Genomic DNA, 19,100 nt, shown 5'->3' on the forward strand with positions numbered 1-19,100 from the left:
CAGCTCCTTCTGTTCGTCAAGCCCGCCATCTGCGGAGAAGCAAGGTGAGGTTCCTGAGGTTCCCCCCCATTCATTTTGGGGCCCTACTCAGGGCGCTAGGACAGTAGCCTCTGTGTTCACCGGGGCTGGGGACCTCTCCCCTTAGACTCCCCGGTAGTTGTGTCCATCCCCCGACTCTTGCTCCCCCTCCCAACCGAATCCACCTTCAGTCCCAGAGCCACCTCTCCTGCTCAGCCTCTGGCTGCAGGGGTTAATGAGTTCAAAAGCTGTGCCAAGAATCCAGGCCCCACCTTTCCCACTCTCCTGGGTGAGAAGTCACGGAGGGGCAGCTGCAGGCGGTGGGCAGCCTCTTGGCAGGAGGTGCCAAGCCAGAGACCCAGGAAACCACGAAGGGCAGCACGGAGTATCCTCCCTGCCTGGGCTAGAAAAGCCTGCCTCAGTAGTAAGCTGCCTGACCCCAGAGCGACTTGCACTGGAAGGGAAATAACTCATTGGAGGGAAGGTGGAGTCCCACCTTCCCAAAGGGCAACTGCCAGCGTTATCCTGTGCAGCCAGACTCTGGGGAACTCTGAGCAAACCACCTAGTCCCACCGAGCCTCTGTTTCCCCCTCTGCAGAATGGGGATAATAATTGTACCTACTTCCTAGAACCGACCTGAGAATTTTAACACATGACTAAAGCTCTGCACACAGCCAGGTATACATGGTTGGTGCACAATGATGTTCTTAGACATTCAACGACTATTTATTGAGTTATCTATTATGTATGTGGGAGGCACTATGCTAGGCACTGTGAATACAGCAGTGAACAGGACCGGCAAAAGCCCTGCTTTCTGGGGCCAGATACTCCAGCAGAGGAAGACAGACCATAAACGACAGATATAACATACAGGTCAATTATACAGCAGTGTTGTCCAATGGAAGTATAATGTGAGCCACATATATCACTTTAAATTTTTTGGTAGCCCCAATTCAAAAGTTAAAAGAAACAGGTAAAATTAATTTTTCTAATTCTTAATTAATGTTTTTTTCTTGTATTGAGCCTAGAGAGAGGGAAAGGGAGGGAGAAAGAGAAGGAGAGAAACATTGATGTGTGAAGAAAACATTGATCCATTGCCTCTTGTATGTACCCCGACTGGGGACCAAACCTGCAACCCAGGCATGTGCCCTGCCTGGGAATTGAACCTATGACCTTTCTGTTTGCAGGATGACACCCAACCGAGTTACCCCAGCCAGGGCTAAAAAAATATTTTAAAACTTTCACCTAGTATATCCAAACTATTATCATTTTAACGAGCGGCATTAGCCACGGTTCAAGTGCTCAGTAGCCACATGTCACCAGTGGCTACTGTATTGAGCAGCACAGCTGTCCAGCATGTTAGGCAAGTGAGTGCAAAAGTGAAGATGTAATTTGGGGTAAGGGGGACTGGAGCACCAGGTATGGCCGTGGACAGACTGAGAAGGTGGACCGGGGCTGCCCTGAGGGAGAGCGCTGTTTCCGTAGCCCCCTGACCTCTCTGACCTTGCCTGGCCGCAGGGGCCGAGGGCTCCTTCTCCCTCCTCCGCTGCCAAGCGTGAACCAGGCTCTGCAGACCCCAGAGAGACCTACTGGCAATGCCCCAGCCTGGGGGCCGCCCATGAGCGCCACCCTGCTTACCCCTTGTCCTGGGGGCTTAGGGACACCTCAGGGGAGGTACTGCATGGATTTTGTCAAGGCTTTGACTGGAAGAGGGAAGAGGTGGGTGGATGGGGGTGCGAAGAGGAGCTCTCGCTCTTGAAAATATATTATTTTTCTTGATTGCTGAGTGTTTGGGTGCCCCTTTAAAATTCGCATTCAAGTGCCTGGTTGGCTTCACCCTATTCCCATTCTGCGAGTCTCATCCCTTGTTAGCTGTGTGCCTTTGGACAAGTTACGGACCCTCTTGGAGCCTCGAGACTCAGTTTCCTCCTCTGTGGAATGGGGATAATTTGGTGCCTACTCATGGCTGATAGGGGGACACAGTGACGCGTGTTTCAGGCCTGGCAGGCTCCCTGGTACGCAGTTGACTGAAGTCAGCTTTTCCCATGGGAAGCCTGGGGTCAGGCCTGAGGGGGTGGGTCCCCGAATGGATGTGACCTTGCTCTGCCCTTGAGGAGAGCTGGCCCAACTGCTTAAAACTCCCTGCTGCTTCTGTTTCCAAGGGAAACCTGCTGCTTTTCTCTCCTGCCTCAGCCTGACCTCCCTACAACAAGGTCCTTGGGGGTGGGACCCGATGCTCACCCGAAGGCCTCCTTGGCGCCCAGCACTATCCACCCCAGCTGCCCTGGGCCCCCCACCGCTGCCTCCCCCACCTTGCGCTCTGCCCACTCCCATTGAAGGCCATGGCTCGCTGTCCCTCAGTGCTGCCATGAGGCCTGCACTTTGCAGGGCTGAAGTCCAAAGTTCAGTCCCTTCGTTAAGCACACGGATAAATATGAACCTTGGAGAATTTCCCCAGCTCCAATGTAAACAGAGCGGGCAGGGGCCCTGATTCACTGGCCGCTGGGGCCAGGGTAGGGGGCTGGGGGTACCCAGAGGACTTGGCTAGTGGGGTTTGGGGGGGCGTGGGTGCAAGGAGCCTGGTTTGTGCCTGCTTGCTGGCCGGCTAACAAGTAGATAGCCCGCGAGGTCGGGGAGGCGGCCTGCTTGGTGGCCCCAGGCCTCGTGGCCCAGCGGCAGTGGAGCCATGGTTTCTAAACTGAGCCAGCTGCAGACAGAGCTCCTGGCGGCCCTGCTCGAGTCAGGCCTGAGCAAAGAGGCACTGATCCAGGCGCTGGGCGAGCCGGGACCCTACCTGCTGGCTGGAGACGGCTCCCTGGACAAGGGGGAGTCCTGTGGCAGCCGAGGGGAGCTGGCCGAGCTGCCCAATGGGCTGGGGGAGACGAGGGGCTCCGAGGATGAGACAGACGACGACGGGGAAGACTTCACGCCACCCATCCTCAAGGAGCTGGAGAACCTCAGCCCCGAGGAGGCGGCCCATCAGAAAGCCGTGGTGGAGAGCCTGCTGCAGTAAGGACCCCTGCCCTGTCCCCCGCTCCAAAGCGACCAGAGGCGCTTGGCCTCAGCTCCTGACCAGCCCTGCCGGGTCCAGAATTCCATGAGCAGTGACCTTCAGCCTAGTTGTTGGGAAGGGGCACAGGGCCCGTGAGCTCGGGTTGGGGTGGGTCTTTGCTTGGAGGCTGGAGCCCCCGACCTGGTCCTCTGCAGAGTCCTAAGTCCCCGTGAGCCAAGGTTTTCAGCCCAGTGCTTGGGAAGCAGCCACATGTCCCAGGGGAGCTCCAAGATGGGGAAAAACAGGAGACTTTACAAATCAAGTGTCTGGCGAACCAGAGGAGGGTGGAATTTTTAGCCACGGCCACTATTTCTATGCCCTACCCCCTAACTTCCCTGGTAGGCATTCAGATCGCGGGCTCCCGGGCCAGGAAGCAGTGCTGGGGAGAAGGGAGGGAAAAGCTGGGGGTTTGGGGGCTCCCCAGGCCACCTGGAGACACAAGCATTCAGCCCGGTCTTTCTTACCTGAGGGAGGTAAAGCCCCAGGGCAGGAGCTTCTCTCCTTTCCAGCACAGCCTCTGGCCCCCTCCTGCCAGCAGGCGCCATTAGAGGCCTCCCCAGTGTGGACCCCCATCCACTGGCTGGCTCCCCATCTCCCGAAGGACTGAGTGGGTACGAACCTGATGCCTCCCCTCTCCTCAGCAGAGCTAACCTGGTTACTAATTACCCACAGGCTTTATTATTTCTCTTTTGTTTTATAAATTTATAAACGGCAAAAGGCTCTGATAAGGCCTGTGATCATTAACTTGTAGGGATAGTGGCCTGGGGAGACCTGGGCCAATGAACCTCCTCCCACCCAGTGGGGGTGGGGGAGGGGGAGTACCGGGTGGGGGTGGGGAAAGAGGGGCTAGGGCCGCAAGAACGGCCCCTTCCCAAAGCCTCCTTAACCTCCGTTGGAACAGTGGGGCGCCTGCTCAGGTCCCACATGCACGATCTGGAATAGTGTTGAGATGAATCCTGAGAAACAGCTACGGATCAGTCTGCTTCTCAGATGAGGAAACTGAGGCCCAGAGAAGGGAAGTAGCTTGATTAGGGCCACCCAGCAGGGACTTCACACCCACTGTTTAGGGCTCCCAGTCACCAGTGCTGGGGGTCCAGGGGCCGACGTCGGGGGGGGGGGCGGCGGGGAGCTGGGCTTCTGAGGAGGAGTCCCAGAGACTCTCCAGGGGGACCGGTTCTTTTCTGTCCAGGGTCCTGATCCTAGTTTGCAGTAGGGGCGGGCTAGATCTCTGACTCGCAAGTCCTCAGGGTCCGCCAGGCCTCCCAAGGGCCTGGGCAGGGGGCAGGGGAGCAGACAGGCCCCTGACTTGGCAGGAAGTGGAGGGCAAAGGGCCCTGCTGGGCTGCAGGGGAGGGGCAAAGAGTCAGCACGGCAGACCCAGGGCAAGGGCGACTGGGAGAGGATGGGGCTGGGCTGGGCCTGCTCAGTACCCCAGATGCGAATGGGGGCTTTCTGGTGGGGGTCGCGGACGGGGGTGCCAAGGGCCTTTCTTACCTGGCTGGGTGGGGCCTCTTGATCAGCAGCCCCTTTGGCGGGATGGTGGGTTGGGGGGAGGCTTGATCCACAGCACTTGATGGGGGAGCAGAGGTCAAAGTGCTCCCTGGGGACCAGCAGAGGCGTATAAGCTGAGGGAGAGAGGGGAGACCGGGAGGAAGAGAGAGGCCGTCAGGGGAGGTGGAGAGAGGCCCGGAGAAGCAGCGCTGAGCGGAGGAGTGGGAGGAAAGAGGGGCTCACACCTAGTTGGGAGAAGGGGCTGGGGAGAGAGTGAGGTGCCCCAAGCCGAGAGGTGGCTGGAGTGCTCCCGCCCAACCCGATTGGGTTTTCTTTAATGCTAACAGCATGCTATTTACTTTCCATTTAAATTTGAGATGTTGCTATAAATTATCAACCAGCTCCTTGTTCCTGCGGAGTTTATAACTAACTACCTGGGTTACTTATTGTTCAGGTAACAAAAGGGATCTGAAACCACCCTGAGGGAAAAAAGTGGGGCCTGTAGTCTCAGGGCACAGGAAGGAGAGGGGTGGGGGACCCCAGATGAAGGCCCGGGCCGTGGGGGAGTTTGAAGCTGGAAAGGATGGTGCAGAGGCAGCACTTCAGTGGAAGCCGCTGCGCCGGTGAAGGCAGTGTATGGGAAGAGGCGGGGTGCGTCCTGGGCCCCGGGTCTCCCCAGGCGCCCCGTGCTTGAGGCCATTGCAGGTCCCCAGACTTAGTTCACTGCGTGACCTTGGACACGTCTCTTCTCTGCCTCCCTGCCTCCATTTCCCTACCTAGCGGACTAAATGAATAAAATCCAAACTCCCTGCCCTGGGTCCCTGACCGCTTCCTGAGGGACCGCCTGCCTCCCTCCCTTTCTTCCAGTTACACTGACTTCACTGATTCCCACCTCAGGGCCCTTGCACCTGCTGTTCCTTCTGCCTGGAACCCTCTTTCCAGATCTTCCCATGGCCAATTCCTTCTCTTCCTTTTGTTCAAATGTCACCTCCTCAGGGAGGACCTCCCTGACTGCTTCATCTAAAGGTAGGCGCAGCCCAGTCACTCTCTCTTCAACTACCTTCCTTTACTTTCTCCTGTCCCTTATCATCACTTTGTTTTCTATCTCCTGCCATGAAAATAGAAGTTCTTCAAGGGCAGGGCTCATGTGGCCTAGTTCACCACTCTTACCCCTACTATGCAGCCCAGTGGATAGCACGCAGCATGAATGAATCAATGACTAGGATTCTCTGAGGCCCTGGGGACCCACCTGCCACTATGGCCAAGGGAGGAATCTATACCTGGGACTCCTTCCTGGGTGCCTTCCCAACTCCTCTGGGTCCCTGAGCAGCTCAGACCTCAACCTTGTCGGTCTCTGATCCTCTCCATTCGGCAGTACCAAAGCAAAGTGGCCAAAGTGGGACAATCTGCCATCCCTGACTGAGGCCAGCCTGCCTGGGTCCGAATCCCAGCTCCCCGACTCTAGCACAGGCAGGCAATTTCACTTTTCTGAGCCTCTGTTCCCCCTGCAGGGTGGAGATGATAATAACCACAGGGTTAAGTAGCCTGATAGCATGCAGGGTGCAGATGTAGTAAGTAGAGCAAATGGTTGCTATTATGAGTGGTCCCGTTTTACAGACGAGCAAATGAAGGCTCAGAGAGACAAAGCGACTTGTCCAAGGTAATTCCTGCCAAGCTGTCAGGCCGGAACTTAGACCCAGGTCCTCCCAACACCACACTCTGCACAGCACCCTTGAGTCTGCAAGCCTGCCCTTGATAAGTTCATCTCCCTCCTTACCCTCCCCAGTCATTCTGGCTATTCAGGTTCACCATGAACTCTCTTCCACGTGGTACTCCGGAGAGCACAAGGGCTTACAAAGGCGTTAAACTCATTTCCCCCTCTGGTGAAATATTTATCCTTAGCTCCGTATCACGGTTGAGGGAACTGAGACACACAGAGGCTGAGCAGCTTCCCAAGCACCCCGCCGCCCCCCTAGTAGTGGCAGAGCTGAGATTCACACTGAGACAGAAGGGCCCTGCCCTGAGGACTCAGCTCCCCTCCACACGGGTGGGCCTGCAAGGTGGTCTCACAGCTCTTCAACCTTGGACGCACTGAAACCTCCAGGGCCCAGAAAGCTAAAGTCCCAAAGCCTTGAACATCTGATCGACCCCAGAATGGGTAGGAGGCAGATGTGGGCAGATCTCCCCCTCTCCTGGGCCCCCTTCTCCCTGCCCTGGAGCCAGCCGTCTCAGGAGTACATTGATAATGATGCTCGTAACAGTGCCATTCCATTTGCTGAGCACTGACTGTGGGCCAGGCCCTGGGAGCGTTTCACCTGTTTGAAACTCATTCAGTTCTCCCAGGAGCACTGCGGCCAGCGTGGGCTTGTTACAGAGACTTACGGAGATGTGGGGCGCGCACACCACAGGCGCCAGGGTGTGGTGGCGGGCCTGGGACGCAGGTCCCTGTGACTTTTGAGCCTGTGAGGGTGAAAGCTGGGAAGACCTGGAGACTTGGTCTCTTAGTTCTGAGTTGGAGAAACTGTCCTGAAGAGCCAGGTCCGGGGAGACTCTGTGTGTGTGTGTGTGTGTGTGTGTGTGTGTGTGTGTGTGTGTGTGTGTGTTGGGGGGCAGGGGGGTGGAAACAGACAGGGAGACGCGCAGAGACACACACATGCACACAGAGTCAGATGGCCAGTGACAGTACATCTTTCCTTTGAGCCAGGAGAGGCCCTGCTGGGAGGGAGAGTGAGCTCATTCTCTCCGGAGAGGAGAGGAGGAGGGCGGGAGGGAGGGAGGGCTGCTCAGAGGGCAATGGCTGCAGGGGGAGGAGAGTCAGATAAACATGTTTGCCCTGGAGCACAAGGCCGGACTTTGTCCTGCCCTTCCCTCCTAGCTCTGACTGGCACCCAGCGAGCGGGGGAGGTAGAAAAGACAGGCTCCCGGGAGCCCCTGGGAGCAGAGAGAGAGTGGAACTTGGGGAGAGGTCTGGCAGAGGGGCGGTCTGGGCAAAGTGAATCCCGGCTAAGTCACCTTTGACAAGTGAGGCTCACCCGTCTGAGCCTCAGTCCCCCCCAACCCCCGTGAAATGGACATCCAAGTAATACTGACTTCCTAAGGTAATTGTAAGATCTAAATGACTGGCTCTTGGCACAGCGCCTGGCTCGCACTACATACTCAAGAAACACTAGTTCTCAAGGCCAGCATGTTGACCCCGATGGCACGTGGCTGTACTGACTGCTCTCCAGTTTACATTTATCTGCCCCTACCTTCCTTGCCTCCCTGCCTGGATGGGAACTTCCTCAAACGGAGGAAGTCGGAGGGCCGGAGCTGACGAGAGGCTCTGAGAGGCTCTGTGTCCCCGAGTCTGGGAAGGGCATTGCCAAGGGGACAGGCAAAGCTGGTCCTCCGAGACGGAAGAGAAGGGCTAGGGGGGAAAAACAGTGTGGGGGCGGCAGGGTGGGTTTCAGAGCGCGGGAGGGTGTGTTTGCTTTTAGTAGTTTAGAATTCAGTTTTAAATGTTATATAGGCATATGTCCAACATTATATAACATGTTTCACAATTTAAAAAGCATGGAAGAGCACCAGAACGCTGCCCCCCTCCCTATCCCCAACACTCCATTCCTTGCCCAAGGCCTCCAGTGTTGCCAGTTCTTCTGCGTCCTTCCACTCTTGCATGCAAACACAAGCAAATGTGTAGGACTCTTTTATCTCACTTTAAATTTTACACAAATAGCAGCCCAGCAATCTTGCCAGCCACACTCTGTTCCACCTGGGCACACAAAGAGCTTCCTCAGTGGATGTTCGCAGTTGCTTGGCTGGAGGCTCCGCCAGTTAGCTAATCAGCAGCCTTTTCCTGGACACTTAGGTGGTTTCCAATCTTTTGCTGTGGCCGAGTCACAGGGTGATGAATTGCCTCCTACACATGCCATTTGCCACACGGGCATATATCAGAAGTCTCGAATTCTGGAACAAATTGCTGAATCGAGGGTGTGGGAACGCAGGCTCTGGAGTCTGGGAGACCTGGGTTCAAATCCCAGCTCTGTTTCGGCACTGGTGTAGTGAGCTGCCTTCCTCTGATGCGTATTTGTAAGAGAGGCTCAGGACAGAATGAGGGGTTAGGCAGAAGGATTGAGACAGAGCAGGAAAGGCAGGAAGAACTTACATAGTAGAGGTGACCTGGCCCCGTCTCTTCCACAGCAACCAGCGGACAGGAATACAAACCAAGGATGGCCTAGGTCCCTGAGTCTCTCTCGTGAGAGAATCTCAGCCCACAGAGTGGGATTCAGTGCTCAGACATGCACATTTTTCTTACAGTAAGTCCCGCGAATAGCAGCTCATAACCCCTTCACCCGAGACTGTTGGAAACCAGCCGCGCGCCCCTGTGCAGGGGTAGATACACTGGCCGGACTGCTGCCTAGGGGTTAGTGCAGGCTGTCGGCACACATTTTAACCCCATGGGACTCGCACCCAAGAGGCTGACTTAGAACCGAATCGCTTCAGCTGGGATGGGACTCTGCTGGGCTAGCCCTGCGACCTTGGGCAAGAGATGCAAGGGACATAAATGCTCTTAGCCTCAGTGGCCCATACTGTAAAGTGAAAGAATCATATTTCTCTCCTCTTTCAGATCTAATTTTTTTTCCAGTAGGTCTCCCTCATCCATCCACCCACCCACCCACCCAACTATCCATCCACTCTTATCATCCATCCAGCCATCCACCCTACTAGCCATCTCCCAGCCAGCCAGCCCCCCTTCCACCTGTCCACTGAGTCACTCACTTACCCGCCTGTTTGCCCATCCACTTGTGTACCTGTCTGTCCGCCCGTTCACTCATCCATCCATCCGCCGGTCCACCCATCTGTCCATCTACTCATTCATTCATGCATTCACCAAGGATGTAATCAATGTCAGGCCTATTTTGGGAGCTGAAAACCAGACAGTTCCTGCCCTCAGGGGGTTTACAGTCTCTCAGTGGATTAGACACAGCCCAGGTAACATTCCCAGGTAGGATAAGAGGTCTTTCAAGGAGGCACAAAGGTGAGAACTATCCCCATTGGGCTTGCGCTGCTTCCCGTGGGAGTTTGTACGTCTGTGTCTATGTGTCTGTGTGACCATTTCTAAACTTTTATCTGTTCTTGTGTCTGTGTGGCGCTGGTTGGGGCCTGTGACCATGTTTCTTCCATGTCTATGCGTCTACATGACCCTGTCCCCATGTCCGTGTGTCAGTGTTCCTGTGTCCTGGCATGTGTGCCCACACCTTCCTGCCTCTGAGTCAGGGTGCGGGCCCTGGGCTCCGTGCCTGCTTTCACCCACAATCCCTGCCCCCAGGACAGACGGGGTCCTAGAACCCAGGACCCCTAGCCCTTCCTGCAGGGCCCCCCGTGCCCCCAATAAGCAGGCCCTGTCCTTGCCTTCCTCCCAGGGAGGACCCGTGGCGTGTGGCAAAGATGGTCAAGTCCTACCTGCAGCAGCACAACATCCCACAGCGAGAGGTGGTTGACACCACTGGCCTCAACCAGTCGCACCTGTCCCAGCACCTCAACAAGGGCACCCCCATGAAGACGCAGAAGCGAGCCGCCCTGTACACCTGGTATGTCCGCAAGCAGCGAGAGGTGGCCCAGCGTAAGTAACAACCGACGGCAGCCCTGTCTTCCCTGGCAGGTCTGGGACTCTGCAGCTTGAGGGTGGGGGCTGGAAGCTTCACCACCTCAATACTCAGGCAGGCAGACTCAGAGGAAGTCAGAGGGACCCAAGCAGCGTTTATTCCCTATTCTGCGCAAGGCACTCTCAGGGAGGGAAGTTGGGCTGGTTCTGGGCATCCACAGACAGATAAACTGGGCCCCTACCTTCCAAGAGCTGTGTGGCAGAGGAGGGGAAAAGGCCATTAAGTACAGTGAGACATGTATTACAACATGATAACAAGAACAGCGATAGCTAACTGGTTTATAGCTGCCTTGCAGAGTGCCTGGCTCAGTGCAGAGTGCTACAGAAACATATTTCGAGGCGTGGAGCTGGTGGTGAAGGAGAGAAGAATCTATTCTTCCTCAGGGCGGCAGGAGCATCAGGAAGGTTCACACTAGAAGTATGACCTTTAGACTAAGTCTTCAAGTGGGGCTCAAATTTTGAGGCAAATTCCCTGAGGCAAGGTACATGCTCAGGGAATCCTCCATTGCAAACCCAGGGCGACCTGGGTGCCCTCTCATTCAGCGAAGGGTGGATTTCCTCCCTCAGGCCTCATACCCCACCAAAGCCCAAGTGCCCTTTCACACTTTTGAGCCTGTGCATGAAATAATTTCTAATATATTTTTTATTAATTATCCAGGCTTTAAAAAGGCAATGCATACTAGTTTTTTTTCAAAAAGAGAAAATAATGGTTTTACAGTAACAATTAGATGACCCTCTGAAGCAGCTACGGGCACTTTCAGTCTTGCCACACCCTTCTAGAGAATATACCAGCGAAACTGATACATCCCTGACTCAGAATCTTCCTCCCCCTTCATAAAAGTGTCCTGCCACTTGTCTGTCCCATACCCTTGGTGGCCTGCTCAGGCATAATCTGATAGACTAATTTCCACGGAAGTGGAACCAGCTGACAAGGGCTGGCGGGTCTCTTCTCTGTGGGTGAACACTGCACTTTAAGCTTGATTTCCAAGTCTGGCAGGTTGAACACAGCTCTGAATCTACTCAGGAGCTGTGATTCAATTTTCTGCTCTACTGTACGACTCTATAAATTTTTTTCTTCTTTTAATCCTCACCCAAGGACATTAAATACAATTTTTTTAAAGATTTTATTTATTCATTTTTAGAGAGAGTAGAAGGAAAGGAGAAAGAGAGGGAGAGAAACATCGATGTGTAAGAGATACATTGATTGGTTGCCTCTTGCACGTCCCCAGATAGGGACCTGGCCCACGACCCAGCCATGTGCCCTGACTCGGAATCGAACCGGTGACCTTTAGGTTCTCAGGCCTGCACTCAGTCCACTGAGCCACACCAGCCAGGGCCCAAGGATATTTTTTTATAAAAATTTATTTTAGAGAGAGAATAAGGCAGGCAGGGGGAGCGGGAGAGAGAGAGAGAGAAACATCAATATGAGAGAGAAACATCAATCAGTTGCTTCCCATACACACCCCAACTGGGCATCAAATCTGCAAACTAGATATGTGCCCTCACCAGGGATCAAACGTGCAACATACTTGGCCCACGGGACGATGCTCCAACCACTGAGTCATTCAGCGAGGATGAAAATTTTTTTTAATTTTTTAAAAAGAAAAATATTTAACCTCCTTGTACCTTACCTGTAAAATGGGAGAGCATATATGTCCAATGTGAACAAATGCTGATGCTTACCTGGAGCCTTGTGAGGTTATATCTGGGCTCAGTAGAAAAATGTGCAGGGGCTGATTAGTGATACCAGCCTTGGACACAGACACACGTGCTGTGTATCTGTCATCACTGGATTAGGTGATTTCTAAGTTCTGGCTGTAAGCTCCTCTGGCTCAGCAAGCGCTCTGGGATGGGAAAGAATCAGGGGCGTGGTCACGAACTGCTGTGGGAAGGTGGGAGTGGCTGGCACTCCGCTCATGACTCTCTGTGCCTGCAGAGTTCACCCATGCCGGGCAGGGTGGGCTGATTGAGGAGCCCATGGGAGATGAGCTGCCGACCAAGAAGGGACGGAGGAACCGTTTCAAATGGGGCCCAGCCTCCCAGCAGATCCTGTTCCAGGCCTATGAGAGGCAGAAGAACCCCAGCAAGGAGGAGCGAGAGGCATTGGTGGAGGAGTGCAATAGGTAGAAGGGCTGGCAGTTAGCAGGGCTGGCTTCGGTTGGGCAGGGCGAGGCGGGGGAGGGGGAGGGTGGCTCTGAGGCCTGAGGGAGGCTCCCCAGTTTCAACCCCTGCTCCGGGTCTGAAACTAGCTCTGTACCTGGCATACCCCTGCAACCCGAGCAGCTCTTGAGTGGGTGCTCACCTCTTTCATCCTCACTACAACCTGATGGTTATTTTGCTCACTTTATGATTGGAGACAGTAAGAGAGGCTAAGTCGCTTACACAAGGCCACACGGCAGAATGGGATTGAAGCCCAGGTCTGCTGGCCTCAAGTGCTCCAGGAAAGCGCTACTTCTCTGAACTCTCCCCAGCACCCCAGGAGAGGGTTCCTTGGCGCCTGGCCTGGAGGCTCACAAGTGGCTATTTCTGCAGGGCTGAGTGCATCCAGAGGGGGGTGTCCCCATCGCAGGCACAGGGGCTGGGCTCCAACCTTGTCACAGAGGTGCGTGTCTACAACTGGTTTGCCAATCGGCGTAAGGAAGAAGCTTTTCGGCACAAGCTGGCCATGGACACTTACAGCGGCCCGCCGTCGGGGCCGGGCCCGGGCCCCGCGCTGCCCGCCCACAGCTCCCCTGGCCTGCCCCCACCTGCCCTCTCCCCCAGTAAGGTCCACGGTGAGTGCTGTGTGGGCAGGGGGACTGGGACAGTGGGTGGGGGAATGAGGGGGGAGGGGGGAGGGTTGGGGAGCACCACCCCAGCTGGAGATAGCCACCCAAACCTCTGGGCACTTCAGTCTGTTTCCACTCCATTCTATTTACACTACTCTGCCCACTCCCCTGACCACAACACAGCATCCACTCCACTCACATCTGTCTACTCTATTCCACTCTGAGCTGGGTTACTTCAATTCAATTCATTCATTTCAGATGAAAGCAACTCAATTCAGTTCAGTTCAATTCCCTTCTATTCTGTTCAACTCCTTGAACAATTTGATCATTTAAATCTAGTATAGCTTAATCCAATCCAATTCCCAGTCGACTCATTTTAAATGTAATTCAAGGAAATTCAGTTAGTTTTGTATAGCTCAGTTCAATTCAAACCAACTTGATTTGATTCAATTCAACTCAAGCGCGATTCATTTCAGGTTCAATTCAGCTAGATTCAGTTTCATTCGACTGTTCTTTCCTGTGCTTTCTGTTCAATTTAGTTTGCTGCAGTTGAATTTATTAGCTTCAATTCGGTTTGGTTCAATTGTCTTTTATTGAGCACCTACTGCGTGTCAGGCATAGCACTCAGCAGTGGGGGCCATGGAGCTAATAAAATGCAGCCGTTGGGTTCGGGAGTTGGAAGCAGCCAAGCACAGCGCCTGGTAGGGGGTAGACATGACAAGCAAAGTTTGCTGGCTGCATAAAGAAAAATGGAGCGAGGGGCCGAAGCAAACCGATGCGGAGTGACGAGGGCCCTGGAGGGCCGGCAGTGGGGTGCTGAGGCCGGATACTGTCCCCACCCCAGGTGTGCGCTACGGACAGCCTGCAACCAGTGAGGGGGCGGAAGTGCCCTCCAGCAGTGGCAGCTCCTTGGTGACAGTATCCACACCCTTGCACCAAGTGTCCCCCACAGGCCTGGAGCCCAGTCACAGCCTGCTGAGCACTGAAGCCAAGCTGGTGAGTGTTCCCCCGCCCTCAGGTAGGGAAGACCCTTCCAAACCCCTCTTCCCTTGGTTGGGAGAAGCTGTCCCCAGGGAGGCCCTGCCCTCACTCAGCTTGGCTTTCCCTCCAAGGTCTCAGCAACAGGGGGTCCCCTGCCCCCCGTCAGCACCCTGACAGCACTGCACAGCTTGGAGCAGACATCCCCAGGCCTCAACCAGCAGCCGCAGAACCTCATCATGGCCTCCCTTCCCGGGGTCATGGCCATCGGGCCTGGGGAGCCTGCCTCCCTGGGCTCTACATTCACCAACACGGGCACCTCCACCCTGGTCATTGGTAAGCTGGTACGATGGGGAGCACCCGGGGGGTGCTTTTGCACTGCTGTGGAACCCAGGGCGCTCCAGGGAACCTAGTTAGACCTACCTCCTGCCGATATGACGAGCCCGAGGCTCAGAGAAGGGGAGTGACTTGCCAAGGCCACCTCAGTTAATACCACGTTCTAGTGCAAAGGTGTTTCCTCTCTGTTGCTCCCCCTCCCCAACCCACAGACCCTGGGGGGCAGGGATGGTGCCCCAGGGAGCCCGGCTGACTCCTGCCCCTTCCCCTCCAGGTCTGGCTTCCACACAGGCACAGAGCGTGCCGGTCATCAACAGCATGGGCAGCAGCCTGACAACCCTGCAGCCCGTCCAGTTCTCCCAGCCGCTGCACCCTTCCTACCAGCAGCCACTCATGCCCCCTGTGCAGAGCCACGTGGCCCAGAACCCCTTCATGGCCACCATGGCCCAGCTGCAGAGCCCCCACGGTGAGCACAGGGGAGGGCGTGACCCAGCGGGTGCTGTGATCTCCGTGTGTGCACGCGTGCGCACGCGTGTATCGGGTAGAGTGCTTGCGATTGGGGACGCAGGAGGGACGGTGAGCTGAGGGTGCTTAGAGCAGTGTCTGTGGCCAGAACGGGTTTCCATGTGTGTGAATACGTGTGGCTGTGTATGTATGTGTGTGAGTGGATACACATCTGGGTGTGCATCAGTGTTCAGGGTGCACACCCACGTCTGAGGACACAGGTCACAGGCTTTCTCTGAACCCCTGAGGCCACGTGTATTTCAGAATCCACTTTTTTTCAGATTTTCAAAAGGTATATTGGTGAACATACTACAGATTGCAGAACTCTCCCCGCAGGGTTTGGGGTAACACTCTCACCAAGCACGACAGCTTGATTTCTGCAGCAAAAGGCAGAATCCCACCAAGGAGATTAAGAAAGACCTAAATAACCTCACATCAGGCTCCGGTCAGATCCTGCCATCAAATGATTTTCCTAAGTGTCAACCTTGTGAACATCTGCTGGTTTTCAGACCTTTCTGGAATTTGGAACTGGGGATAAGGGACTGTGGACTTGTGCATATCCCCGTGTGAATTTGATTGAGTGCATGTATTTACGTGTGTTATGTGGGTGGTTATGGTTTTGTCTGTCAGTGTGAGAACAGTGTCTGGTTTTGGGGGGAGGCTACAGGTGAAGCTTGGGGTTACATGTTGGAGAGGCGCCCTGGAGGTGGATATGGGCTGCCCCCGCCCTGTTCACCTCCCCAGGACACCAGCCTTCCCCTCCAAGGCCCGTGCTCAGCACAAGAGTGCCTGCGCCTCCTGTTGCCTTGCATTCCTGTCGTCTCCAGGGGGCGGAGGGAGCTGGGTTGGGGTTCCTGGCCTTCCCCAGGCCCCTTGACACGGAGCAAGTCTGAGTAGGTCTGTAGGTGGGGTGAGGGTCCAAACCCTCTACCTGGAGCTCCATTTTGGAGATCAGCCCTGAGTCCCCAGCCGCTGCCCTATCAGGCCATTTCCCAGGCCTCGTGCCCCGCTTCCCCTAGAGCAGCAACCCCCGAGGCCATCCTGGGAGAGGTCCGGTCCAGCCCAGGGTGCCACACGTGTACCCTTCTCCATCTTCTTCCGTCTTCTCCCTCCTGTCCAGCCCTTTACAGCCACAAGCCTGAGGTGGCCCAGTACACCCACACGGGCCTGCTGCCGCAGACCATGCTCATCACCGATACCAGCAACCTCAGTGCCCTGGCCAGCCTCACGCCCACCAAGCAGGTAAGGCCCAGGGCTGCCCGGGCCCCGCCCTCGGGCCCCTGCTCAGAGAACACCCTGGCGACTCAGGAGGCTGCTCTGTTCCCCAGGTCTTCACCTCAGACACCGAGGCCTCCAGTGAGTCCGGGCTTCACACGCCAGCATCTCAGGCCACCACCATCCACATCCCCAGCCAGGACTCTGCTGGCATCCAGCAGCTGCAGCCTTCGCACAGGCTCAGCGCCAGCCCCACAGGTGAGCGGCCTCTCCGTGCCCCTCCTCTGCTGTGCGCGCAGCACGGGGGGCGCGCGGGGTGGGCGGCGTGAGGCGGACTTCGGAGGGCGCCCTGTGCTCCCCTGAAGTGGGTCCAGAGGGGTGTGAAACCACCGAAAAACGGGCACAGCTTACAGAAACATCTCATTAGCCTGGCTGAGGAGCAAGACGAAGTCACAGGAAGAGGAGGAAACTGGGCTGGCTGGGGGCCAGAAGTGGCTTGTGGATGTGTTGGTTTGGTTTTGAATCGTTGCCAACATTTAAAAATCAGGAGGTTTCACAGAGAAATCCAGGTTTCTGGGTTCTCTTGGGAAATTGGAAGGACTCATGATGTTTCCACCTAGTAATGGAGTGTGGGCTCTTTGGTCCACCTTGTCCCATTCGATCCATTCGTTTCCCTCCCACTATGATCCAAGTCAGCGACCTACAAGGTCATGGCAAAGACCAGGTGCTTTAGAGTCAGGCTGCTGGGCTTTGAGGCCTGGGGCAGCCACTTACTAAGTGAGTGACTTTGGGCACGTTGTTCCCCCTAAGGGAGTCAGTCTCAGGTTCCTTCATGCAGCCCTGGCAGCTGCAGCGACTATCACTGAGGGATTTGTGGTCCAGGCTCTGTGCTTTACTCATGAGGCGCGTCATCACCACTACTGGACAGATGAGAGAGCAGACACCCGTGGCGAGGGACTTGGCCTTACCGCTGACAGCTACTAGGCAGCAGGGTCAGGACCTGAACCCAAGTCCAAACTCAAAGCCCATTCCTTAACCGTTCTGAATCAGTCAGGCTTCTCCTGAGACACAGAACCAACAGGAATTCATACATATTTAAGGAATTGGCTTACATGACAGTGGGGCTGGCGGGTCCGAAAGCTGTAGGGCCAGGCAGAGGGCTGGCCGCGCAGGCAGGAGTGGAGGCTGCGGTCCTGACGCAGACACCCTTCTTCTCCGAGAAACCTCTGCTTTGGCGCTTAAGGCCTTCAACTGATTGAACGAGGCCCACCCACACTTCTGAGCGCCATCTCTGTTACATAAAGGCAACTGATTGTAGGTGTTGACCACATCTGCAAAATACCTTCACAGCAACACTTCCATTAATGCTTGGGTCAATGCCTGGGTACTGCAGCCTAGCCAAGCTGACGCATAAAGCTAAGCATCTCACCACGTCACCAAGGCTTCTCCGACATTCCACCAAAATGGCCTGTGGAGGCCACCCTCTGGGTGGCCCCAGAGCCTGGCTGGGGGTTAATAAGACGAGGTTCCACCTTCCCTGTCCTGAGGGCCTCAAGGGATGAGTGGGAGGGGTCAGCACGGGCTTGGCAGGCAGCCAGCAGCTTCGTTTGCCTCTGCAGTGTCCTCCAGCAGCCTGGTGTTGTACCAGAGCTCCGAATCCACCAATGGCCACAGCCACCTGCTGCCATCGAACCACAGTGTCATCGAGACCTTCATCTCCACGCAGATGGCCTCTTCTTCCCAGTAACCACTGCAACCTCCTCCCAGGGGCTGGCACCTGAAGTGGGCACAGCCTGCTGGGGGTGGGGGTGGGGGGACCAGAACATCTGAGCCTGCAAAACTTTCGCTCTCACGGAGCTGCTGCCCTTCCCTGGAAAACCGTGCCTTGGTCCCCACCCAGCCCTGCCAATGAGAGGGAGGGTTCTGAGGTGCCCCAACCCGAGGATGCTGCTTCAGGCACAAGGGGGGGCCCGTGGAGAGCCAGGAAGCAAAGCCTGATCCTGGCAGGACATGGGAGGGGCTGTTCCTGCTGCTCTGAGTCAATCTGTCACTTAGAACAGAAGGGGACAGGCTGTGGTACCCCCAGCCTGGGCCTGTGGCGCCCCGGTGCCCCAAAGGGAACCCCGCCAGCCACTCTTCTCGGGACACAAGCCTGTGTTGTTGACTCACTGAGCTCTGAGGGTGGCCCCGTCCTGTCGCCTGTGCCCTGTCCAGGCCACTCCATCCTGTCTCCCTTCCTGCTATTAACCCACATGCCCATTTGTACTCCCATCACACGGGCATTCCCTGAGGGGCTCCGCCGTCGGAGGGCCTGGGGCTCAGATGCTAATGGCGAAGACAGAAGGGATCTCCAGCTCCCCTTCCCCTGAGCCATCCCTTCCCCTGGACCTCATGACCTGCAGGTGTCTGGGACATTTGTGCCTGAGGATCACGCCTTCTGATGCCAGCCTGGCATCTTGCCTCTGCTGAGAAGTCCCCTCAAGGCTAGGAAGTCATCCTCACTCCTGCGGGAGCCTTGTGACTCCGTACCTGGTGCTAAGTCCTGGGGCGGGAGCTCCTCTGGCCTGAAGGGCCCTGCAGGCCCTCCGCTGGTTTGGGGGAGAAGCTGCCGAGCTCAGAAGGCAGCAAGGTCTGAGCAGCTGGCAGAACGGAGGTGCCCAGCAAGAGAAGAGAGGTGACATCAGCAGAGTGGAGCCACCCGTGTAGACAGAACTGATGCCTGGAAGCAGGGGGCCTGGGTGGCTGAGGCATGGGGAGAGGTCAGGCGCATGCAGCCCCAAGGAGCCTGGGCGTGTCAGCCGGGGGCTCCCTGAGGCTGCTGCGACGACCTGAGACCAACTCCATCTCGGGGCTGAGGCAGCGCTGCAGCCCCTGCAGTGCGCAACCAGCTAAGGGCAAGCCTGTACATTATTTAACTTTTAGTAAAGTAAACAAGGAACGCGTTGGAAATTTCTTGCTTGTCCACACATCGCCCAGATGGGGTTGGGCAGGTGAAGGGAAGCGGAGGCAGAGGCAGAGGCGGGCAGGTGGGCAAGCAGCCTGCGGAGAGAAGGGTCCAGCACACACACCTCACCCCCCACCTGTCTTTCTTGCTT

General features: G+C 56.0%; 1 protein-coding gene across 1 annotated transcript; it reads left to right on the forward strand.

Annotated features, from left to right (window-relative positions):
* Nucleotides 1-2,619: 2,619 nt before the first annotated feature.
* On the forward strand, nucleotides 2,620-19,094 carry HNF1A (HNF1 homeobox A). The gene is made up of 10 exons (XM_054594436.1): nucleotides 2,620-3,027; nucleotides 9,963-10,162; nucleotides 12,141-12,327; nucleotides 12,737-12,978; nucleotides 13,817-13,968; nucleotides 14,085-14,286; nucleotides 14,561-14,752; nucleotides 15,911-16,032; nucleotides 16,119-16,263; nucleotides 17,625-19,094. The coding sequence occupies exons 1-10, from the start codon at nucleotides 2,705-2,707 to the stop codon at nucleotides 17,750-17,752; spliced, it is 1,893 nt and encodes a 630-aa protein (XP_054450411.1). The 5' UTR covers nucleotides 2,620-2,704; the 3' UTR covers nucleotides 17,753-19,094.
* Nucleotides 19,095-19,100: the final 6 nt, after the last annotated feature.

The sequence above is a fragment of the Pteronotus mesoamericanus genome, unplaced genomic scaffold, assembly GCF_021234165.1.
Source record: "Pteronotus mesoamericanus isolate MK-2021 breed Mesoamerican mustached bat unplaced genomic scaffold, CSHL_Meso_final scaffold_507, whole genome shotgun sequence".
NCBI classification, from domain to species: domain Eukaryota; kingdom Metazoa; phylum Chordata; class Mammalia; order Chiroptera; family Mormoopidae; genus Pteronotus; species Pteronotus mesoamericanus.